The sequence below is a fragment of the Natator depressus genome, chromosome 9, assembly GCF_965152275.1.
Source record: "Natator depressus isolate rNatDep1 chromosome 9, rNatDep2.hap1, whole genome shotgun sequence".
In the NCBI taxonomy this organism is placed as follows: Eukaryota; Metazoa; Chordata; order Testudines; family Cheloniidae; genus Natator; species Natator depressus.
In genome coordinates, this window is record NC_134242.1 from 94,790,526 (window position 1) to 94,816,688 (window position 26,163).

General features: G+C 44.4%; 1 protein-coding gene across 10 annotated transcripts in view; it reads left to right on the forward strand.

Annotated features, from left to right (window-relative positions):
- Positions 1–26,163, forward strand: part of ATP11C (ATPase phospholipid transporting 11C (ATP11C blood group)) — a 119,418-nt gene that overhangs the window by 2,432 nt on the left and 90,823 nt on the right. The window contains exon 2 of one of the 10 annotated variants that reach the window (XM_074962678.1): positions 20,087–20,103. The exons of the other annotated variants lie outside the window; for them this stretch is intronic. Within the exon in view, the coding sequence (XP_074818779.1) occupies positions 20,087–20,103 (17 nt within the window). The remainder of the gene's footprint in view (positions 1–20,086; positions 20,104–26,163) is intronic. 10 annotated transcript variants of the gene reach the window in all.

Below are 26,163 nucleotides of genomic sequence, written 5' to 3' on the forward strand. Positions count from 1 at the left end.
GGTTGTTTCATGTTGCAAATGCAGATCGGGTTTTCTTTGTTTGCAGTATGGTGGCTCCTTGGATCATTTTTCAGTGGTCAGTGGACCTCTGCTTAAGAGGAGAAACTGAGTGAGGCAGTTGAAGAAAATGCTGTTCTGTTTACTAGACACAGTCACAAAATGTGGACAATTTCCAGAAGAGAGGCTCTCTGGAAGTTCTCTGACCTACTACCCAGCTGCCCTCTCTGGGCCTGATTCACCATTGTCCTGCACCTTGTCTAGCCATTTACATTGGTGTAAACAGGATGTGAAATGCTACCAGATCAAAACGGTAATATTTTGCATATCCTGTACGCCACTATAAATTAATACACAACGTGCGGAAAGGGCAGTGCTGAATGGTTCCTTCAGTCAAAACTGTCTACACATACTCAGAAAGATTCTGCAAAGCTACCTCTGCAGGTGGGATAGGGACATTAAACATACAGAACCCTATTTAAAGGGCTCCAATTCACCCAAGTTTTAAAGGGGTGTTAATTTGTAGTTTCAGGATGGATGAGATTACGGGTTCAGAGTTAAGGTTGTTAGCAGGACCTGAACTGTGCATTTTTGTACTTTATAACAAGTCTTCATTACTTCATAGGAAAAAAGGTTTTAAAATAAGCGTTTCCGAGGTCATACTAAAAGCATGTCTATTTTTTTTTTTAAAAAAAAACCCTTGTGCATTCCTAATATCTTGGTTCTTAAGACTGAAAGAATTTAATCAAATTTACTTCTTTTGCACCTAACGTGTTTTACACTCGGGACTTCATTCTGCTTTGCCAATGAAACTAAATCAGTGAGTTTCACCTTCTAATTCTTCTTCAGTTGTGCAAGGCTGCAGTGTTTGCATTGCAAACATTAGTGCCTGTAAACAACAAAAATAAGCTGACTTCATTTGACTTAAAACAACAAAAACAATCTTTTTTTTTTTTGAGGGTTTTTTTTTTTCATGTCTTTAATTATGGATAGGGTTAGCAAAATTCAATTTTTTTTTTAAAATAATTTTGATGGATAAGATCAACATTGGTTTTAAAATCCATGTCACCCAACTGTAAAAATTTAGCTTTTTTTTCAGTTTTTATCAATGTATATTTTTACAGTGGTGGGAAATAAGTGTGGGTGTCAGACACTTATGTATTGACAATAGACGCTGAGATTCAAAAAGTTAAAGCCTTATAACCGTTAAAACTCAAATTGTCAACATCACGTCAAAATATGTAAAGTAAATATCCTTAAATCAAACTCTAATAATTTCTCAAGGAGCATTTTTCTTAATGTGCCTATCTGGCAATTTCAGTTATCATTAATGAAATTTTTTTTGTTGGTTTGTATGTGTACGGTGAAATTGACCTTTACTGACAAAAATCTAATCCTTCCAAGCCTACTTATGGTCAGAGCGCACCAGTGTTCTTAAATGTATATGTTCCTCATCTGTGCCCAGATTTGGGGTCTGAATCTGAACAGTTGTCACTACTAAGCTTTGACAGACCCTGTCTCATCTGTAAAAGCAGTTAGCTACTGATAATCCCAGTAGCGTGGATATACATCTTAATTTAAAGCAGTTGTAAAGGTGCCAGCCAATAGGTCTGGTAAGTATGTCTTGTCTCCAAATATAATGACAGGTTTCAGAGAAGCAGCTGTGTTAGTCTGTATTCGCAAAAAGAAAAGGAGTACTTGTGGCACCTTAGAGACTAATAAATTTATTTGAGCATAAGCTTTCGTGATGAAGTGAGCTGTAGCTCACGAAAGCTTATGCTCAAATAAATTGGTTAGTCTCTGAGGTGCCACAAGTACTCCTTTTCTTTTTGTCTCCAAATAGTATGTTAAAGACCTTCAGTACCACTGAACCTGCTTTGAGCTTTTCATTGTGATCTCATTACTTGGGCTGAATTTTGTAATTGCTCGTTTTTCCTGTGCAGCAGTCATTGTGTGGAGCCCAGAGTCTTATCATTATTACAGTAGACAGTCAGTTTATTTAGGAGTGTAATTTCTAGCACAGTGCAGAGCTAACAGAACCAATTGGGATTACGTCGGGGTTTATATTTTTATACATGTCTTATTGAGGGAGAACTGAAGAACTTCTGGAGGCCAAATTATACCTCTCAGCTATAGGTTACTTAGTTAGAAGCATAAAATTGTTCCAAAGTTGTTGCTGTTGAATCACTGGACTTAATTATGTTTGAGGGAGAGTTGAGGGCTATATTTGAGGCAGTGGTTTGACTAAGGTTTTGACTGAAGCATGGTCATAACACAGCAGCTCTGAAACTAATAATGGCTAGTTTTCAGAGTAACAGCCGTGTTAGTCTGTATTCGTAAAAAGAAAAAAGAAAAGGAGGACTTGTGGCACCTTAGAGACTAACCAGTTTATTTGAGCATGAGCTTTCGTGAGCTACAGCTCACTTCATCAGATGCATAGCATATCGTGGAAACTGCAGAAGACATTTTATATACACACAGAGACCATGAAACAAAACTTCCTCCCACCCCACTCTCCTGCTGGTAACAGCTTATCTAAAGTGATCATCAAGTAGGACCATTTCCAGCACAAATCCAGGTTTTCTCACCCTTCCCCTCCCCCCCCCCCACACACACATAAAAACTCACTCTCCTGCTGGTAATAGCCCATCCCTCTTTGAAACCTCTCTTTATAATGCGCATGATAATCAAGGTGGGTCATTTCGAGCACTAATCCAGGTTTTCTCACCCCCCCCCCCCCCTCCAAAAACCACACACATAAACTCACTCTCCTGCTGGCAATAGCTCATCTTACAATGTGCACAGCAATAATCCAAGTTTAACCAGAACGTGTTGGGGGGGGTTTGTAGGAAAAAAACAAGGGGAGATAGGCTACCTTGCATAATGACTTAGCCACTCCCAGTCTCTATTCAAGCCCAAATTAATAGTATCCAATTTGCAAATGAATTCCAATTCAGCAGTTTCTCGCTGGAGTCTGGATTTGAAGTTTTTTTGCTTTAAGATAGCGACCCTCATGTCTGTGATTGCGTGACCAGAGAGATTGAAGTGTTCTCCGACTGGTTTATGAATGTTATAATTCTTAACATCTGATTTGTGTCCATTTATTCTTTTACGTAGAGACTGTCCAGTTTGATGTTTAATAATGGCTAGTCAGCCTGAACACAACTCCCAACGCTCCTACAGATACTGTAGAGTCTACCAGTTCTCAACAGAAGCCTTTTCACTTCAGAACTGTAATCTCAAGCAAACGCCGCAAAAGAAGAAAAGAAATCCTCGTAGCTGGCCTGAATGTTCCATAAGGGCTAACCAATTACATAAAAATTCCCCTGGGGTGCGGGGGAGGGAGGGAATGCTTTGAGTTGAATTCTGCTGCTGCAGATGGGATACTTCTTCCAGAAGAAGTTTTCTTGATGTGGCCAAACAACAAAAACGTTGAGCGAGCAGAGAAATATTCCTAGATTTGGCACAAGACTGAGTTAAATTCAAGTCAAGGTCTGGGAGATGTATTTCAATGCATTGCAACTAGAGCCAACAGCTTTGTCTCCGCAGTTTTGAAATGTTAGTGGTGACCACCGACCGTATTTTCTATTGCACAATGAAGTTAACCCAATATCTCAGGCACAAATATAAAATAGACTACAAAAGTGTGCACACTAGCCATTATTATTTTCAGTGCTGCTGTGTTAAGGCCACGCTTCGGTCAAAACCTTAGTCAAACCAGTGTCTCAAATATAGCCCTCAACTCTCCCTCAAACATAATTAAGTCCAGTGATTCAATAGCAACATCTTTGGAACAATTTTACACTTCTGACCAAGAGACCTATAGCTGAGAGGTATAATTTGGCCTCCAGAAGTTCTTCAATACACGTGCATAAAAATATAAACCCCGATGTAATCCCAATCGGTTAGCTCTGCACTGTGCTGGAAATTGCATTCCTAAATAAACGGGCACAATCTACTGCAATAATGCTCAGACTCTGCGCTTCACCCAGTTACTGCAGCACAGGGTCTACCCCTGCATTGTCACTGGTGGCTAACTTCTACACATTTGTCATGTTTGTAATTTTTACCAAATAAATATTGTAAAGCACTATTGAGCATTCTTTTGCTCTTCTGTGACCCAAACAAAAAAATCAGAATGTCTAGACTATTGACAACATTAAAGATTAAAAACCCCCCGACCTCCTCCTCTTCCCCCCCCCCTTGTGTGCCTCCCTATGCCACCTTTAAAATACACTCCGTGCGACATCTTCCAGGGATACTGAGATTCACCATCCTTAAGGACAGACTCTAATCTCTCCGACAGAGTGAATTTTTCATGAGTGCAACAAGTTAAATTTTTATAAAACAATCTTAGCATGGTCTTGTTTTTAGTGCTTAGATTTAGGCAGTTTTAGCCGCAGCACTGGAGGATGCCTCAGGCTGCTCTGCAACCTCCAGCCTGAAATGACTGGAAGCTTCCTCTAAAGCACAAGGGGGGAAAAGAATGATTGAAAAACCTGGAATGGAATTTTCTCTGACCTGCTTGGCTTGGGGCTCAGAAACGTACAAGGTACCTACCAGCTGGAAGCTAAACCTACTAGTTAGAGGCAGGTGTGAAAGATAAAGGGAGGAGAGGCCCCACCAGGGGTAGTGCCATGGTGAGGCACCAGGTGTTGGGAAGGGTCTGGAGGCTGGAGTTTCTGCCAGGAAGATGTCCCTGGGCTCTGATTGTGGGGACCTTCTCCATGTGCTGACTCAGCTTCTGGCTAGAAGGTGTGAGACAAATTTTAAAGCTCCACCACTACCCCCAGGTGCTGAAAGGATGAAGGCGTTTTCTCTATTCTCTCCCGGTCTTCCCCACAGAGAAGGGGTTGAGAGTGGAGACCAGCTTCCTGGCTGCCGCTTTGCTGGGTGGGGGTAGGGAGGTGGTGGTGGTCTGCCACTCTGTCTCCCAGCCGTCTTTCCTTTTGGGTTATCCTACACTATGCAGCCGATGAAGTGAGCTGTAGCGCACGAAAGCTTATGCTCAAATAAATTTGTTAGTCTCTAAGGTGCCACAAGTCCTCCTTTTCTTTTTGCCTACACTATGAGTAATTCCTATATTTGCTACTGCTTTCAGTTTTGCCGAGTGGTAGCAGCATGAAACTGATTCTCTTGAGTCCCAGGATTCCGAATAGTAGCAGTGCAACTGGCTGGAGTCTTGCTAGTTTACTCTGCTTGGCTAAGCAATGAGCAGCACCAGAGACACTGGAACTGTCTGTGTAGGCTCAGGAAGGCAGCATGGCCATAAGAGGGAGAAACATTGAAAAATAAAAGCTTTGGGCTGCATTGTTCTTCTGAGGTTCTGGCTGCAGCCAAATGGAGTCCCTATTAAGGAGTGTGGAGGGTTGCCAGACCTGGTGTGGAGGTGCAGGGCTTCTGCCTGGGTGTGCCTCAGGGATCCCAGGAGATCTCCTAGATTTGGAGGCAGGTCCTATAGCCTATTCCTGGAGGGAGCAACACGTGGGGATCTCTGCAAAGAGATCTTCAGAGAGACTCCTCTTCCAGTGCCGCATCCTGTGGGTTCTGGAAATGTTGGTCTTTGAAGAGACTTGCACGTCATGGCAGCAGCACTGCAGAAAAATTCAGTACCACTATTAAAATGGGTGGAAGATTGTCTGACATGAGGATAAAGCTACTCTGACAGACGCTGTCACTTCTCAACTAGATGGCTTCTGCCAGAGGCTCATAAATGGCAATGAATATTAAAACCCCATTTTCACATGCATCTCACAGCTTATATATAACAAGTGTTTCTTCCCTTATCAACAATGAGATTGATTATTGAACTTGGCTCAGTTTTCTTCCTGTAGATGTATTCTTATGTAAGGTTTAAAAAGAATGGGAGGAAATTAACTACCAGTAGTGGGAGAGGGTACAGTCAGAATACATCGTTTATTTTGGAGCTGTTCCACAACTCTGCCTACATGCAAGTAGAAATTTTCAGGATTCTGATCTTCATTTCATAAATGTAAATTTAAAGTGATTTTGCTGAAGTCAATGACTTCACCTTTGTTAGTAAGATCAGAATTGGGCCCAGTACATGGAGGAATCAGATGCACATAGTTGTTAATCTACTTTAAGGGATACAGCCAGCTTGAAATATAATCTGTTAAAAGGTTTCAGAGGAGCAGCCGTGTTAGTCTGTATCCGCAAAAAGAATAGGAGGACTTGTGGCACCTTAGAGACTAACCAATTTATTTGAACATAAGCTTTTGTGAGCTACATGCATCCGATGAAGTGAGCTGTAGCTCACGAAAGCTTATGCTCAGATAAATTGGTTAGTCTCTAAGGTGCCACAAGTCCTCCTTTCCTTAATCCGTTAAAAGTCTCCCTAGGAATGTTTTGTGGTCTTGCAATCATATTTTTCTTAAAATTCGTGTTGCTATGAGGAAAGCCACAGAAACAAAGTGGGAAGGTGGCTGTCTATACAGTGAAGAGTGAAAATAACAAAGTGCTGTCAAATGGAAGAATTAGAGAAATATGTTTTTGTTCTAAATGATAGTAATTTTAAGTGTTAGTGGTCTAAAAAAAGAATAGGAAGTGTCCTTTGAAACAAATTGGCATCAGAGGGGGAGGGATAGCTCAGTGGTTTGAGCATTGGCCTGCTGAACCCAGGGTTGTGAGTTCAATCCTTGAGGGAGCCATTTAGGGATATGGGGCAAAAATTTGGGATTGGTCCTGCTTTGAGCAGGGGGTTGGACTATATGACCTCCTGAAGTCACTTCCAACCCTGATATTCTATGATTCTAAGTAGATTTACACCACTTGTAATCTCCTTGGACCATTCTCCATTGGACCATTCCCCTTTTATGGGCAAAACTTGTTCACCAGAGTCTTGAAATCAGTTAAGTCATTTGAATGAGTAAAATAAGCAAGACTGAGCCATTGTCCAAATCAGATGACTTAAAATGAGCTAATGCTGCACAGTGGTTAGGCTTTTTCAGCCATGTTTCCTCCGAAGTCCTATAGCAATAGCAGTGTGTTTTCCAGTCAAAGATATTACCTCACTCACCTTGTGTCTCTCTATCCTGTGACCAACAGAACATATACTTAGGTCGCTGTCTGATCTAATTGTCACAGGTGTAAACGTGGGCAAATTCCTTTGGCTTGAGTGTTGTTTTGAATTTAAATCCTGCAAATGAAGCTGGAATCTGGCTCCTGAAGTTTTTCTTACCCTCCTGAAGAATGTGAAAGATCTAAAAGTACGGAAGTTGGCATACACATTTTAAATCGGCTACCATTCGAATGGTGCTCGAATTACAAAATAAGTGGACAGTAATTTACAACCCCGGTTTATTTGGTCTTAAATTTCACTCCCCTGGACTTCTTGGGCATGTTACACTTTGCTGCAGTTGTGCTCTGAAGCTATTTCATTGTGTAATACCAAATGGATCGGTTTAGTTAAATCGCCTTCTTGGAGTTTTGTTAGTAGTTGCGAGGCTTACGTGCAGGACCATCTTCACACCAGTGATACCATAATGTAAATCCCTTAACATCACTGGATCATCTGTGGTCTGGGTTGGTGGGAAGAACCGTCTCTGTGATTTTCTTTCAAAAACGTAGGAAAGAAATTCGTGTTTAGCACTAAGATCTTCAAAGAGCCCACAGATTTCCTCTGAGCCCGGGCTTTTATGTCCACATGTGCCTCTTTTTTATAGTTTAGATTCTTGTTGTTGTTTTTAGAGTAATATTTGTGCCACTCAATCTAAAGCAGCAGCAAGCCCAACAGCTACCAACAAAATTCCCCCCCCCCCCCCCCAAACATGCTCCTCTCAGCCCCTTCTGAAAAGCCTCAGTAAATAGGCCTTGAAGCATGCCCTGAAGGTCAGTCGACTTGAGCTATTTTGGGCGAAGGCAGAAGCATAGCTCTGTTAAGTTTTCTGCTGTCTTTCAGGTTAAAAGCCCATATGCTGTCTCATTGTCCGCACCTAGCAATAGATTATGTTCTAACAGATGTGTTTGTTTTCTGGATGCCATAATGATGAATGTCCAGGAGTGATGCACTGGTGGTTCTCTGGTATGTTGCGTGTCTTGCTCACCTTCAGCTGTCTCTTTTTATTGCCTTCTGATACCCTGTTGTTTATTTCTTTCTTCTTCCAATTTCCTCGCCTCCTCCACTCTCATTCCCCTCTGCTTTCTATGTGCATGTAACAGATGGGAATTTTCCTGGAACTCCGTCTGATGTGTGATTCACAGCCAGGCTGGCTTCACTTTGTCTGCGCTAAGGAGTAAGCGAAGGTGGAGAGAGAGAAAATCAGGAATCCCTTTAAAAATAAAGGCAGTCGGGCACTCCAGGGTATGCATTATTGCACCACAAGATGACTTTTAGGGCTGCTGAAGGTAGGAGGCCAGTCAGAGCACCGTAGGCATGTAATGATGGCAAGGCAGGGCAGGGCAAGCACTACTTCATTGCTTTTTGGGAATGCAGCTTTAGGGCGTGGCTACATTTGCAGATGTAGAGAGCGCTTTGAGTTAAAGCAGCCTTCGGAGAGCGCAGTAGGGAAAGCGCTGCAGTCTGTCCACACCGACAGCTTCAAGCCCATTGGCGTGGCCACATTTGCGGCACTTGCAGCGGCATTGGGAGCGGTGCATTATGGGCAGCTATCCCAGCATGCAAGTGACTGCAACGTGCTTTTCAAATGGGGGGAGGTGGGGTGGAGTGTGACAGGGAGTGTGTTGTGTGTATGTGGGGGGAGAGAGAGAGTGGGTTTTTTGGGGGGGCTGAGAGCATGTCAGCATGCTGTCTTGTAAGTTCAGACAGCAGCAGACCACCCCTCTCCTCCCCTCCCCCCCACCTCTCTCTCTCTCACACAGCATTCCACAATAATGATTGCTTTGTCTCGGAGCAGATAAGCAGCCTCCGTCAGAAACGGAGCTTTCAAAGGGCATAGCCGCATTCCTGCAGCGATTCAAAAACAATGACAAGAGTGGCCACTTGACTTAAGGGGATTATGGGACGTTTCTGGAGGCTGATCAGAGGGCAGGAAAGCAACACCTCGTTCACACTGGTGCCGCAGCGCTCCAGCGAGGGCACAGCAAACGTTATTCCACTCGTCGAGGTGGGGTACCAACAGCGCTGTAGCCACAGAGTCAGAGTGCTCTGCGTGGGCCCGGGGCTCCTTTATTGCGCTGTAACTCGCAAGTGTAGCCACACCCTTAGTTAATTTGAGGTGGGAGGCAAAGTAAACCTGCACTTCAGATTAAAAGTGTAAGCATTCCAAGTCAGAGTATCTTAACGTAAACACGTGCAATTGAATAGGCAGTGATGTGGTCATTTATGCGTTTGATTTTCAGAGGTCTTAACTTATAGTCAAGGGTTCATCTCAACTAAGCCCTGGTCTACACTACAAATATATGATCAGTATAACTCCATTGCTCAGGGGTGTGGAAAATCTAGACCCAGGAGTGATGCAGTTATACTGACCCAACTCCTGGTGTAGACCAGTGGCTCTCAAACTTTTTTACTGGTGATTCCTTTCACATAAAGAAAAGGAAGACTTTTGCCACCTTAGAGACTAACAAATTCATTTGAGCATAAGTTTTCGTGAGCTACAGCTCAAATGTGTTAGTCTCTAAGGTGCCACAAGTCCTCCTTTTCTTTTTGCGGATACAGACTAACACGGCTGCTACTCTGGAACCCTTTCAAATAGCAAGCCTCTGCGTGCGACCCCCTCCCGCCCCCCCTTATAAATTAAAAACACTTTTTTTATGTTCAACACCATTATAAATGCTGGAGGCAAAGCGGGGTTAAGGATGGAGGTTGACAGCTCGTGATCCCCCCCATGTAATAACCTTGCAACCCCCTGAGTGGTCCCAACCCCCGGTTTGAGAACTCCCAGGATAGACACTCTCCTCGATGACGTAGCTACTGCCTCTCAGGGAGGTGGAGTAGGGTTCCCACAGCGGGAGAAGCTCTCCCATTGGCACAGGCAGCATCTTCCCTAAGTGCTACAGTGGCCCACTGCAGCACTGTAAGTGTAGACAAGCCCCTTATTCTCATGCCTTGTCTTCACGCTCTCCTAATTCTCAACGAAAAAACAAACCAAAGTTCAGGTAAAAGTTTTGCAACAGCTGAACATTGCAACTTCAGACTTTGCATGTGGCAGACCTTCAGCAGAGGAGAGTCCCGTATCTCTCCCCCCGCCCCTCCCCCCTTTTTTCTTTTTTTAAACTTCGCTTTAGAATTACTGCACATACATAAAAGCAAGTAAATGCTACAGGGTTTTAATTTAATTATTCCCTCTGCTGGTGTGGATTTGCATAACTCTGCACTGGGCCAAATTATGTAGTCCTTATGCAAGCAAACTGCCCTTTGACTGGTGGCTCTCTTGCTGGAGTAGGGAATGTTGTATTTGGCTATAGCCATTGGTTCCCAATGGCATTTTTGTGTGTGTGAAGCCCCCTCTTCCACAGGTTTCAATCCCATCCTTCCCTCCACAACTTGCCCCATACCTTGCCATGCGTGGTATGGTTACTGTCCCTTCCCCCCCCATTTATGCATTTTCTCCGTGTTCATTTTTTTTTCAGTCACTGCTGTTTGAGGGGTGTGGAGAGAAGAAAAGGCATCAATTGTGTCCGTGAGGCTGGGAGAATTACGTGTTCTTGTGGCTGAGTTAGCACCACAAGAGGGACAAAGTTCTGTGTTGTTTTTCACACCTCACTCCTCACCGTAGTAGCTGAGTGCTTTTCAGAAGCATGTTAAGCAACATGATTAATGTTTGTCATGTATGTGTTCTCTTATCCTCTTCCCCAGGAGGTGAAGTGTGTGCAGGAGAGTGTCCTGGTTTGGATATTGTAATAATGTTGAAGTAAAAAGAAAACGGTACAGAGTTTAAGCACAGAAGTTTCTGGTTATCCGGGAATAAGGTACAGATTATCAAGGGGTGTGAAGTTCGGTTTAGGAACGGGTGGCGTAAGGAATACATAATCTGCAGTCTCCCTGCTTGGGGGTAAAAGTTTAACGGGTCAAAGTACAGACATTGAGACATGGGAGTATGTTGTTCATACAATGGCTATGTTCAGGTGTGGAATATAATGAGCGGATACGATGATGAGGATGGATTTACCCTCATTTGGTGGGATTTAATGTTCAGTGAGTTTATGGTTCCAGTTCATATGGTCCAATGGAAAAAGTCTCTCAGTCCCTTTCCCATAGTTGATGCACGATGTCGTACAGGCTCACACCTCCTGGTGCTGTCGGTGGCCGGTGATGTGTTCGATGTAGATGTCCCTGGACCATCGATTGGCGTCTGAGACCATGAGGCGCCGCATGAGCTGTGCGTAGCGTCGACCCATCCCGCAGGTCCACAGCACACACTCGTTGCAGGGGTCCCAAGCGCCAGGGCTCCGACGATCAGGGCATCCATCTGCACCCCGTAGCCCTTCGCTCTCAGGGTGTCGGCCAGGGGGGCGTATTTTTCTAGCTTACGAGCTCGGGCTTCACGGAAGAGCCGGGGTCCTGTTCTCAAAGGAGACCGTGACGTCGACGAGGATGATCTTTTTCTGGGCCTCGTCAGTGACTACCACGTCAGGTTGCAACTGGCTGTCAGTACCGGGGATGGCGCAGTTCACGGCGACCTCCCCCAGGCGCGGTGCGATGGCTTCCACCAGGCGGTTCTGGATGGCGTTGTGGTGCACCTGCCAGGCTCTGGAGTGGGCTACTATAAAGTAACACACACACTGCTATACGTGTTAGCGCAGACGAGGTCAAAGAAAAGCGCTTTGCACTTAGTGTGGAAGGTGATGAGGTTTGTGGTACTCCTTAGTTCAGCAGCCCACTGGCCCAAGCCTTCAGCCATGGATGTGCACAAGAACTGCTCCCACGCAGCCAGCTGCATTAGGAGCAGCTGCAGGGCTGGAGTCAAGCAGATAACTCTGAAGCATATTTTGGTTGGGTGGGGTAGAGCTGCAATCAAGCAGCTTTCCCCCACCCCCCCTCTTTTCTCTGTGTCTTGCCCCCTCAGGACTTGTCTGACATTCCCAGGTTCGGAAACAATACCCTGGGCCGTTTAAACACAAACTTTAACAGATACTGGGCCAAATTGGAGGTTACACAGTGGAATCAAGAACGTAATGTGAGCAGAATTTGGTCCACACAATCGGCAGTACTATTAACCCTTTGCATTTCAGGACTTTTATCTGCAAGCTTGCATGAATGTAGCTTCTTGTTTTTAATTTATATGCAATTATTTTTTTATAATATTGAATGTCACATCCCTTATTCATGCCTCCTCCTGTTGAAAGTACTCACTGCGCAAATACTACACGCAGCACTAAATTAAAAGAACATTATTACAGTTGCAAAGTCAGAAGGTTGGGAAATGTCAGATTTAAGGCTGCCTGCTTTAATTCAGTCCCCTTGTGCATCTGCTTTCTGAGACTGTCTTTAATTACATGATCGCATGCTATTTTATTGACAGCCTCATTTAGTGCACAGGATGGACTGTGCTCGCGTAAATGAAAAACTGTTCAATATGTTGCTTTCTCATTGTTCAGTGTGTGGCCCTAGGACTTGTCTACTGCACAGTGTTCTAACCCTGCTCTGAAGGCAGAATTAATAATTTCCTATGGGCTTTTCTATGCTGCTCATGACCACATTAGTGGATTTATTTTCACAACCCCCTAGTGAGGTGAGGGGATGCTGTTATCCTCATTTTACAGAGGGGGGGCCAAGTCACAGAGAGATTAAGGGAACACTTTTACTAATTTTAGATGCCTAACTTGGCATGACTAGGACCGGATTTTTCACAGTCCTTAGTTTTATGTGGCATGTTATACGTTCAGAGCAGAGCTCCCCTTGAGTGGCAGCTGTGAGCTCTCCGCACTTAAGGGTCTCAAGTTGGGCAGCCAGAAACTAAGGAATATGCTGTGACAGCAACAACCTGTCAAAAGTTTGGTTTTAGTGATGTACTTGTCTAGCATCACCTAGGAACTCTGGGTCAGAGGCAGGGATAGAATCAGATTCTCCAGAGTAGGGTTCAGCTACTTCCTGCATTCCCTGCCTCGTTTATTACACATCTTCCAATTTCTGCAGCAAATGAGGCAGGGATCCTCGAGAAAACCATTTCTTTTACTATACATTCCTAATTCATTTTGAGAGCAGGTCTGTCCTGTGCATTAAATGAGGCAGGAGTCTGTGGAAAAAATATTATGTGATCACGTAATTCAAGATTGTATCATAGTGCATACGCACAAAGAGTCTGAATTAAGGTTGCACGGGCAACCTTAATTTGGCATATCCTAATTTCTGAGTGCTTGACTTTGCAACCTTAATAATGTTCTTTTAATGTAGTCTTTTGGGTAATTCCCTAGGGATTATTTTTTTTAAATAAGCAAGCTGAAAAAACAGAAATTCTGTCATGTGACATCATATTGACATCCATATAGGACATCAGCAGGGTTGTAACCTTTAGATCCACCACCTAGACCCCTGCCACTTGAGCTGATGGAGTAACTGATAGCTGTAGTTGGTTGTCCTCTTCTGTGTGGATGAACACTACAATGGGATGTAACGTGTTTTGCTAGTGGATTTCACGGGTATTTGCTGACAGCAGAGGAATGGTGAGACTCTGGAATCTTGGGTTCCATCCTGGGCTTTGGAGGTGCGTTCTAGTGGGCACAGACTCTTCTTCTGATTTTCCCCTAGGCTTGACCCACTTCTGCCCTGTCCCCACAAACTCATCCTGTCCCTGTTCTGTCTCTTTCTCATCCCTGGCTCCCCTCACAGTCCCATTCTCCTTGCCTAGCCAATCACCGCTCGTCAGGTTCTCATCTTCGCCCCAGTCTTCTTGCTCAACCACTCCACGACTCATCAGGTTGTCTGTCCACTCCTTTCCATCTCCCCAGTCTGGCTCTTGCTCACTCTGTATTTCAGTTGGATGGCTTACTCCTCCACGCTGCCTGGGTGCCAGCAGAGAGGTCATTGAGAGTACTGGAGAGACAGGACCCCAGCTCTCAATTCATGTGCATGGCCCCACCCTGGCTGGGAGTGTTACAGGGAAGGTCCTTTTGTACGCCTGTAGGTGTGTGCTGGGGCATGCTCCGTCGCCCTGTGGGGATTGTGCATGTGCAGTCTGATCAGCATCAGGGGTTTTGAGGTGCGGGTACATGATCCAGGGCATGTGGCAATTTCAGCTGCTAAATTCTAAGAAGTTGCAAACTACATTCATACCCCCGCCCCCCAACCGCTTTTCCCGCCTCCTCCAAATGAGACGATTATATGTTGGCTAAATTTCAGTGGATTCTTCTAGGACAGCAAAAGGCACATCCTTGGTATAAAAACAACAAGGAGGCCGGTGGCACCTTAAAGACTAACAGATTTATTTGAGCATAAGCTTTCGTGGGTAAAAACCCCGCTTCTTCAGATGCTACCCCCTGATACTTGTCATCCTGGGCATAAAGACTGTCTTCCTACCAGATTTTAAATATATGCTCCGAAGCATGGGGGGAAACCCTATGCTACTGGAAGGCACCTTTTCTTTTAACATTGCAAAACAGCCTGTTTTTCCTTAGCCTGATTATTTATTTAAATCAAAACCTATTTTTCATTGTGGATCATCTGAAAAGTATGCGTTTTGCATTCCAAGGTCTGGGGTGGGGGGAAAAGGGACCGGTTTCTTGCCTGGCAGGTTTTGCAAGTGGCTTAATCGGGTGAAAGAAATATAAAATTCTTCAGGGCCTTCTGCCCCCCTCCGCTGGGAGGCGTGGAGAGGGACAAGAAAGGAAAGGAGCAGAAAGGGGTTGTGGTAAAAGGCGCATGGTGAGCGCATGGAGAGGTGGCACGCTGGGGACCTGCGCAGGGAATCAGGGGGGAAAATGACTCTGCCATGGGGATGGGTCAGGGCTAGTGCAGGGATTGGGCCTCCAAGGCTGTTCAGTCCTGCAGCTCCTTTTAGGCAGGTGAGTGGAGGATTTCAAAGTAGGAAGGAGGTTGCTCCTTTAGTGAAGAGGTTGATGACAATCCATCTGCCACTAGGGGATTGTGTGTGTGTGTGTGTGTGTGTGTGTGTGTGTACCCATACATGTACACCTGTCTCCATGGCACTCACTTCCTCCTCTGCGACATGTCTGGTTTAAGAACACGGTGAGAAGCATGTGATGGAGGAATCGTTGCAGCCAGGTATACGGTGTGCCTGCAGAAATATGGGGCTCCTGTTTCTCGTGCTCCGTCAAGTTTCCCAGTGCTGAATGTTTTTAAGCCACCGATTGGCCAATGATGAATGAATACTGACCTTGAGGATGTAACGTTTCTACCCTTTGACTATGTTAGGAAGGGCATTAGAGGTGCTAAGTTACAGTAGCAGTTTTGCATCATCTTCATGTTTATCACAAAGACTTGAGAGGAGTCTTGAAAAACCATAAAACTGAAGAGCTAGTTTGCTGGTGTCTATTTATTTCTCCTCCCCTCCCTTAGGGTTCTTGAGGGTCAGTCAACAGCAGGGGTTTTCAACCTTTTTCTTCCTGAGCCCCTTCCTCGCCCACCCCCAACATGTTATAAAAACTCCATGGCTGACTTGCGGCACAACAATTGGTTTTCTGCATATAAAAGCCAGGCCCGGCGTTGGGAGGTATCAAGCAGGGCAATTGCCTGGGGCCCCACGCCACGGGGGCCCGCAAAGCTAAAGGCTTTGGCTTCAGCCCCAGGTGGCAGGGCTCGGGGCCCTGGACTTCAGCCCCGAGTGGCGGGGCTATGGCTTTCTCCCTGGGCCCAGTGAGTCTAATACTGGTCCTGCTTGCGGCCCCCAGGCTGTGCCACTAACAGGCGTGCAGTGTAGCCAAAAAAACCCATCCACCTCCAACGAGCGGTGTTTGTTTTGTCGGCAGGAGAGCGCTCCTGCCAACAAAGTGCTGTTCACGCCGGCACTTTTCATGGACAAAACGTTTGTCTCTTGGGGTTAGTTGGTTTGTTTGTTTTTTAACACCTCTGAATGACAGATGTTTTGTCGTTCAGTTGTCAGTGTAGACAAAGCCTTAGAAGAGACCACCGGGGCAGTATTATAAATGTATGGCCAGGTGTAGATGTTTGCAGCTAGATCTTTATAAAATAAGGTGCATACGCAATGTAATGCCGCCTTTGGTGTTTGAAATTGCTGTACTTTTTGCATGCCGTTGGTATTTGAATGTGCAAATACCAAGGGCGCCCAGGCCTTGCTTTATTAACTTCTCCACTTCTGTTTGTCATAACCTGCACATGCAGATCCAGTTGCAGGATTGGGGCTTTTGCATTCTTTGAAGATTAGTTTGTACATTTATTTATTTCAAATTTAAAAGTGTGCTTTAGTGTGCTTTCTCTGCTTGTATCTGGGTTGTATTAAACCCCAACATAACTAACATGACTGGCATAAGGGGCACTGGATCTGATAAAACATAGGAATCCTACATAATTTAGTTTTCTCTTACAGAGTGATGTTGGATTCTATGATATTACTGCTGATGAAACCTGGATTTGTTTGCACCAGTAAGATCTCATTCTAATTAAGTAACAACACTAAGATCTCATCCAGTCCTTGTTAATGCATTCAGATCGGCTTGTAGTTTCTGGATCCATTCCCAGTACAATATAAGAAATCCAGATGCATTAGGAAGGATTAGATTGTAATGTAACTCTGTGGGAAACCTAGGTGTTAAGACCGCACTGGGACTAAATCTGCTTCTGACAAACTGGCTTAGTAAAGATTTGTAGCTCTGGCTTTGTTTAAGGTGACCTGCAGAAAGAAAAGATAACATTAGCAATGTATTTTACAAAACATCTTTCCTATATTGTATTAAATACTTTCTTACCATTATAGTGACTTAATAGCTTTAAAAACATTTTGGCTTAGCTTAAAATGATGATGAGTAGTTTGGCAACAGTCGGATAAATTCTGCTGTTGTACCTGTGTGATTCTCTTTGATTCCAGTGGGCTGCCTAGGAGTAATTATGAACAGAATTTGGTGATGTATTTTTAATCTTGTATCCAGAGTTGTGGGAGATACCACTAACTTCCCAAAGCCAATTCATTCAGTTTTTAAAGCATTTTGAAATACTTTCGGTATAAAAGATGGTATACAAAATCAAAACCCACTGTTCGCACATAAATATGCCTAAAACTATCAGTTGGTGTGTAGGAGGATCTAAATACGGTGCATGCTGCCTTCTTTTTTTGAATCTACAAAAGCTTCACAATTATTAAAATGCTCTGAAGAGCAGTTCTAATTTGAAAATGACTGCAAAAATTACAGTGTGTGTCCCTGTGACTCCTGGTCATGCTTGCTATGTGCAAACAAAGGTGGTATTTTATACCTGCTAGTTCAGGAAACTATGTGACCTGAAAGTCAAGGTGTGTTCTTTCTAACTTGTGCATCACCACTAGAGAGATTCTGTCCTGTTTCTGCTTTGCAAACCTAGTGGCTTCAGATTACAGAGTAACCAAACACATAATTTGGGCCTGTAGTCAGAACTTTGTTTCACAAATCACTTCTTATTGTAGTGCTCGACGGTGAAAAGGGTAGATACAGATATAATGTGGGGAAAAGAACAAAGGACACACCTAAAGCTCTTGCTTATAGGGTTAGTGGTTTTGCATTTCAGCTGGGAGTGGTCTTGAGGGTTTCTGTTCTACAAACACTGTATTGGTGTCAGCTCCGAGTTTGATCTGCACTTTGAGTGGAAATGTTTGTAGGCTGGCACTTTAAAAAATGCGTGTAAGCAACTTGCTAAGAGCTGTTAATGTTGTACTGTGGCTAACCTTTTAAAACTAGTTTGACTTTTCCGAATAGGAAATAGTGAATCAATGACAGCGATGCAGTTCATGAAAGACTAAATTAGAAAGGCTTAACTTCTTAAAGAGGACAAAATGAATTATGCATAGTTGCCGTTTGTGAGTGTAATATGCTAGCTATTCTTGTATGAGGAGCTGCCTGTTACTGAATAAAAAACATTAAACTGCAGCCCAGAGGTTAAACTATCCAAATGGATCAGTTATACTTGTGGATATTTAAGAATGCTAGTAGCTTCAGTAAATAACTCTGCCTCATCTTTGGGCAGAAGTCCTATTTTTGTCAATGGGAGTGTGTGTGAGAAACAAGGGTACAAATTGTTCTACCGACTACCATTGCAGCATAAAGGTTTGGTCCTGCAGGCTGATTTGGTGTGAGTATTACTTAAACAAGCCTTCCTGTTGGTAACAGTGGCGACTATTGCATAAACACAAGCTTGTAGAATTGGACCCAAATTGTGTAACTAATTTGCATCCCACTGAAACAGAGGCCACTACGGGAAGAGAACCTTTCTAAAGGAGTTTGTGTTTACTGGTCTCTCTCTTTGCTTCCTGACTATTGCAGTGACTGTGTTCAGATGTCTAACTACATGATGGTAATATTGTGGCCATGTGCTCTTGCAGTTCACATTCTTTCCTTGTACTGTGGCACGAGAAATAAAAATCAACAAAGCATATCTTTAGGGAACTTAATAGTAGACAGGTTAACAAGTCCAGGGTTCTCTTTGTTACTTTTGGACAGCAAAACTAGAAATTTGGTTGTCAGAAGTAACAAAAGTAAGTTTGGCTGGGCACTGATTATACTGTGTCCGCTGTTTTGGTTTAAGAAAAAACAATTCAGTGCTGAGAAATAATATGGAAAATAACCATTTTATAAATAATAATCAAAAATATTTTTGATTATCGTGCTTATATAAAGGCTCTCTGCAGTGTTAGGACAAGGCTGTTATTGCTTGCTTGTTAGGCCAAGCAGTGATGTTACATCTCAGAGTTGTACCTCTTGGGCTAAATTTTACTTTTCATTACAATTCCACTGATGTCAGAGTGTTACTTTAATTGCCTAGTATTCCACTGTGAACTTCCACTCAGTAGCAGGCAAACTCTAACAAGTTTTGTAAAGCCAAGTTGAAAATTCACTATTGCTATTCTAGACATAGTTTGCTTTGTTGAGCAGACCATTCATTGTTGTTTTTTTTTTTTTTTTCCTTCACCTCTCCTCCCTCCAAGTGACCGTGTCAATGTTCATTGAGGTGAATGTGTTGAAATTAGACCCAGTGTCCAGAGGTTTGTCCCATTTGAATTATCTGAAAATTTAGCTCATTTTCAGTACTTCCAGAAAGATTCTTTCCCTAAACAAAACTGAATTGATGGAAATGGAATTTTCCATTTATCAATGAAATGTTCCAGTAATTTCAGATCTTACTAGAACGGAAGTCTGGTGTCAAGAAACTTCTGCATTATGAATTGCGGGCCAAGAAACGCCTAGATTTCCTTGCCAGAAAGATAAGCTTCAGCAAAGCTCGTGGGAGTGTATGGAGGAAGCTGACTGTGCCATATGGATTGATTTCCTCTGGTATATCTCATCAGGTAACCAGTGTCATGGTAGATGGTTTGGCCACTTCTTTTCTGAGAGGTTTCCTGACCCTTGCTCTCCTTACAGGGGAGCACATAAGACGAGAAATACCCTTGCTTTTGCTGCAGTGAAAGAAGCTCTTAGGACTGTATAGTACTGAGGCCAGTTGGTGGCAGAGGGGTGGTCATTTTCATGTCCAAAGCATTTAAACATGGTGCACATTTACACATGGGAATAGTGCCATGTGCCTAGATTGGAAGCAGCCACTAGGTTATTGCCTTTAGACTGAGGCTAACACAGTCTTTAGGCTTCCTGTGGGTGACTTTATTTTCCTCTTTGGTGCAGTCTCTGCTCTTCGGCAGCTGCTTTTCTTCAGTTTGGTGGCTTTGTCAGTTTCTGGTGAGGCAGATGAGGTCATGTGTCTTCTCCTGGGCATGGCTTACAGCTGCATTAGCCAGCCTGATAGGAACCGGAGCCAAAAGGATTTCCTGAGGATAAACAACGGGAGGTAGAGTGCAAAATCCCTCTCTTCTGACTGAGCTACTTACAGTGTGATATTGCCCTGATACAATTGCTGATCACTAATATATTTGTGGCATAGATTCAGGATACTTCGGTAGGTCACTACATGAGAACCCCAGTGAAACCTGTTGAGAACCAACTGGGGAAGGCGAATGATGGATGAGAGTAACTCTCTCTCTCTCTCTCTCTCTCTCTCTCTCTCTCTCTCTCTCAGGCTCACAGAAGGGAGAGGTAGGAAAACCACTGCCTTAAATTATTGCTGGGGAAATGGGATGACTGGTGGAAGCTTGCTCTGTCACTGGAAGCTGAAGGCTTCCTGTCTGAACTGAAAGAGGTCATGTCCACCTGACAGATGTGAAGAATTGAGATGTCCCCTGAAACCTAGACACCTCCCCACACTATCTAAAAAAAGAGATAAAATAAATCTTCAGAAGGAACTAGGAGACCTGTTTTTGAGAAGAAAAGCGCTGCGTCCTGGGAATAGTAGGATCGTTGAGGGGATGGGAGAACATCTGCCACTAGGTTTAGGGAGTCTCTCTTGCACCAGCGTCCCAGACATGAAGCTATGTATCGTGGCGGAGGAGATTCCGTGACGTACACAAGTGAAGTTAAACCCAGCGTGAGCAAAGTTAGTCATAGCCACGTTTTGGGCCAGTAATACAAATACTGGCCTCCACAGACAGCTACTGCTTTTGCCATAAACCTGCACCAAGCATCTCTAAACCGACTCCTATAAAATAGCTCTTGCAGTACGTACAGAGGACTTTCTGGATCCTCAATGTAGAGAAGTAATGATCCAGTGGAAGAGAGCTGGGAGACTTGGATAATTTCCCTAGGCTTCCACAGGCTTATTGCATGAATTTCAGCAAGTTACTTAGGCCAACTGCCACTGACAGCCTGGCCACCAGGTGGCTGAAGGACTGGCTAGAACAACATGAATGATGTGTTGGGATCGTCACTGTCTCTGTGAGGGCTGATGGACCAATCTATCAAGGTGACTTAGGCCGACCTTTTCAAATACGTCTTAATTTGGGGTTCCCAACTTTTGAGATACCCAGGGCCGATACTGAGCACAGACAACTTGTGTGGCCTGCAGCTAGAGTTTTGGGGGCACAGCACCTCTGAAAACTGGTTTTCACATATGTACGTGTAAATAGACATAGCTATATTAGAATGCTGTAGTTTCGGACTGACTGAGCAGTGGGGGTTCCTGGGAGGGGTGTGTGTGTGTGTGGGGGGGTGGAAATGGAGAGAGGGGTGGCTGGTATCTAGTAACAGGCTGGGTTTCCCCTTCTACTCTTTTCACTGGGCTTTGTACTGAAACTGCCTTGAAGGTTGAGACCAGCTGTGTAAAAATAAAATGCTTTGCATAGCAGCTAATAGATAAGAAACTTTGGTTGCTTAACAGGGGAAATAAATGGACTATGACAAATTCGTGGCTGGGGTAGGCAGGCACAAAATACATGGTCTCCGATAAGTGCCGACTTTGGCTGTGGAAAATTATGAAAAAAGAGTCCGTGTTTGGGGCTGAAGGGGTAGAAATGTTGTGGTTAGTGAACTAGAATGACTTTAACTAACAAGTCCATGTTTTCTGGGATGTATTTTTTTGTTGTTTTTTTCAAGCAAGAAATTAATTGCTTAAATGCTGATTCCCTAGATCACCTTGGCCTGCTTTGGTTAATGAAGTGAGCCATGTGTTACTGCAGCTATTGAAGTGTAGTAGCATAATCATGCTCATTTCTCAGTTCGTTCATCCCAATTTGCGCTTGCACGGGGACTTTCCCAGTCTCACAGTCCAAGGGTGAAAAGCATCTCTTTTGTGTGTGGTGTTTTTGCAGTAAACTGAAACTTGGAACTAAATATAGCAGGGCTTGACCTGTTTCTGCTTGCACTTACATGGGTGTAAATTGGGTGTGAGGCCACTGAAGCCATGGGATTGGCGCTGTTGGAGAATAGCCCTGAGGTCAGACTCGGGCCTCCTTTTCACAGAATGAAAATGCTAATGAAATAAGATAATAAAATAGCGAACTTTTGAAGCCAGCTATCTCTTCTCTTTCCCAGAAGGCAGCTGATTTGAAGCTGTAATAAAAAAACAAAACGTAACTTACGTACACCATAGATGTAGAAACTCTTTACACCAATATTCCACATGAGGATGGACTGCAAGCTGTCAGGAACAGTATCCCTGATGAGGCCACGGCACACCTGGTGTCTGAGCTTTGTGACTTTGTCCTCACCCACAACCATTTCAGATTTGGGGACAACTTATACCTTCAAGACAGAGGCACTGCTATGGGTACCCGCATGGCCCCACAATATGCAAACATTTTTATGGCTGAATTAGAACAACACTTCCTCAGCTCTCATCCCCTAGCGCCCCTCCTCTACTTGCTCTACATTGATGACATCTTCTTCATATGGACCCATGGGAAGGAGGCCCTTGAAGAATTCCACCTGGATTTCAACAATTTCCACCCCGCCATCAGCCTCAGCCTGGACCAGTCCACACAGGAGATCGACTTCCTGGACACTACAGTGCAAATAAGTGATGGTCACATAAACACCACCCTATATTGGAAACCTACTGACCACTATACTTCCCTACCATGCCACCAGCTTTCATCCAGACCACATCACATGATCCATTGTCTACAGCCAAGCTCTAAGATACAACCGCATTTGCTCTAGTCCCTCAGACAGAGACAAACACCTACAAGATCTTTATCAAGCCTTCTTAAAACTACAATACCCACCTGAGGAAGTGAGGAAACAGATTAACAGAGTGAGACGGGTACCCAGAAGTCACCTATTACAGGACAGGCCCAACAAGGAAAATAACACAACACCACTGGCCATCATCAGCGATCTACAGCCTATCCTGGAGAACGATCCCTCACTCTCACAGACCTTGGGAGGCAGGCCAGTCCTCGCTTACAGACGGCCCCCCAACCTGAAGCAAATACTCACCAGCAACTACACACCACATCACAGAAGCACTAACCCAGGAACCAATCCCTGTAACAAACCTTGTTGCCTACTCTGTCCCCATATCTACTCTAGTGACACCATCAGAGGACCCAACCACATCAGCCACACCATCAGGGACTCAGTCACCTGCACATCTACTAACGTTATGTACGCCCTCATGTGCCAGCAGTGCCCCTCTGCCATGTACACTGGCCAAACTGGACAGTCCCTACATAAAAGAATAAATGGACATAAATTGGACATCAGGAATGGTAACATACAAAAAAGCCGGTAGGAGAACAATTCAATTTCCTTGGACATTATATAACAGATTTAAAAGTAGCCATCCTTCAGCAAAAAAAACTTCAAAAACAGACTTCAAAGAGAAACTGCAGAACTAAAATTCATTTGCAAATTTTAACACCATTAATTTGGGCTTGAATAGGGACTGGGAGTGGCTGGCTCATTACAAAAGCAATTTTCCCTCTCTTGGTATTGACACCTCCTCATCAATTATTGGGAGTGGACCACATCCACACTGATTAAATTGGACCTGTCAACACTGGTTCTCCACTTGTAAGGTAACTCCCTTTTCTTCATGTATAATGTCTGCATCTGTAATTTTCACTCCCTGCATCTGAAGAAGTGGGTTTTTTTACCCACAAAAGCTTATGCCCAAATAAATCTGTTAGTCTTTAAGGTGCCATTGGACTCCTCATTGTTTTCATTGACTCAGTGGCCTTGGGATCAAGCCCTTCGATCAGGAAACAGATTACTGAGGAAAGTGCTTCTACTGCAGGTTGTCAGAGGCTCTGAAAATCAAGTCTCTCTTTACCAGCTGACTGTGACAGGTCACAACCTTGCCTCTGGGTGGTAGAAGTGTTTTTGAAGGGTTTTTTTTGGTTGAAGTATGGCTACTTTCCAGGCGATGGGATATGGAGAAAACTGCTCCAGGTGATGAAACAAAGTTGGTTTCAAACTGTGTCCTGGGCAATGCAGGTAGATTCCTGTTGGTTCAAATGCGGAGAAATCAGACAGGAGCAGAGGATGGCTGTAGATGGAAGAGATTTGAGTAAAAGCTGACCAGAATCCCATGCAGAATGTTTAGATTTTGTATTTTTAGTTCAAGAACTCTAGGCTCTCAAAGAACTGGGAAGGGACTGAAAACCTAGCAGATTATTGCCATTCCAGATGACGCAAACTAGATAATTGCAAACTTGGAACCTTCCCCCCCCAAGCCACTTTGCATTCATTTTTGTTGGATCAAGTCACTGGATTTTCTTGGAAATGCTTACTGGATTTCCGAGGGAGCCTGCAAATGGCTGCAGTGGGAGATGTGAGCTGAGCATGAAGGGGGTTGGATTTTTGAAAAGGGAAGAGACCACATTAGATTTTCTTCATGACTTCTGTACATCCTTCAGGATCTCTTTAAAACCCAGCTTCAGTTCTTGTCTCTCAAGTTGTCATGTGACACCGAGCTTCATATACTGTCAACACAGCGGTCAAACTAAAAAGTTTGTGCTGGCAAAAATAAAATTTAAAATGCTACTTGTACTGTGATGTAATTGATGGGTTTCGCAAGCAAGCCAGCCAGCAGGACAGGCGAAAGAGTCCAAGTGTGTTCATTCAAAACGCCATGGCATCTGTGTCAGCATGAGCAACATTTTCCATGTAACAGCAGGAATTAATGCAGAACATCCCAGTGTCTGCTCTGGGGACTGTGGCTAGTTTTGTGGTGACGGATGCGATGGGCTTTTGCAACACACAGCTGTCCTGACACTGCAGTTGTGGGCAGTGTGGCAGGGTTATTGGTGAAGAGCAGTTTCCCACTGTCGCTCTCTTTAGACTCCTCTGTTCTGTTGTCTAAAACAGAGAAGTACACACGCAGCGCTTCCTGCTCTTGTATTGCTGGGCTGTTCAGGAGCTCAAAATGTCTTGCGTGGAAGGAGTTAAAAATACCTAGAGTTGGGCTTTGGGGAGTGTCTGCCTCAAGTGTAGTTTTGGAATCTGCAGGGAGCTTTGGCTTCACCCCCTTTGGCTTTGAGAGCATTTGCACAGGGTGGAAGTTCTGTGCTGCTCTCTTCAGTGACGGCTCCATGCCTTGGTCTCCCTACTATGCCGTGAAGCTGCAATTTGCTCTAATCCTACGGAGCGGAAGTGAATCCTGCCCTAAATGTCATTTAGTGGCAGAAAACTCAGGTTAAAGGGGCAGTTTCCTGTCTCCACCACCCATGGAGCCCTGATGGTTTGCTTTTTGTAAGTGTTTTTGAGAAGAGCGTGTGCAATCACATGAGTTTCTGGTAACTTTTAACAATGTGCTGAGCTCCCAGTATTGGATATAATCATGAGTGCATAGAGACTGAATGTCAGTCTGGAGTTTCTGCACAGTCCCATGCATTACATGCTGTGAGATGGGGTGGTTCTAAACTTGCCTAACGCTGGCGTTCTAAATCGAACAGTAAACAATGGTTCTACAGAGGGAGACTGACCATCGTTGTCCTGAGCTGTGTCAATACCCAGGTTGTGTTATTCCTAGGTCTTTGCTCCTGGGTATTGCAGGCTTTGGAGGGCACGTGCTCATCTTCCCTGGCTGCACCATTGACAAGTACAAATCCAGAGATCCTCTCAGGTCACAGGTTTGTGCTCTGATCCCGCTTGGTACATCGTGTCAGGGAAAACCCTTTTCACTCTCCTCCCCGGTTGTGGGACTCCACCGGGGCAACATTTAAAGACGGGTCATCTCTGAAATTATTGTTCTGGGGCCAAAGTAGTGAAGAGGAAGGTGGCGTTGGTGGAGGCTTCACCGGTGAAGGTCCTTACCAGGGAAAGGAGCCCATTCTCCCCACCGTCCACAGCCGCTGGTAAGTGCGAAGGATGCTGGGATCTCTCCCAGGGCACTGTCCCTCGATCTTGCAGAGGAGAGGAGTATTTTCTTTTACCCTGAGCTGCCCCCATCTATGTGCTGGCTGAGACGTCTCTCTTCTTGCCCTCTCCAAAGATGCTTAGCTGCTGGGGTGGGGTTGGGGGAAAGAGCTAGAATCATTTCCACCTCTGTTCTACCCCTGTTGTCTCTGAACTGGAGGGAGGAAGGAAGATCTCTGTACTCCACTTCCTCTTCCTCCTGTCTCTTTCTCCCTCCCCACCCCTTTCCAGGGCATGCTGGTGTGTGGCATTTTTAAGCCCTGTGTGAGCCTGGAGTTCTAAAGCACTTTGGGATCCTTTGGAGTTACAGTAAGACTGTGCCCCAGTGACCCTTCCTCCCACTGGGAGACCTGAGGGCCATTAGCCGTAGTTTCCTTTTGCGAGTCTAGTTGTCTTTGCAGC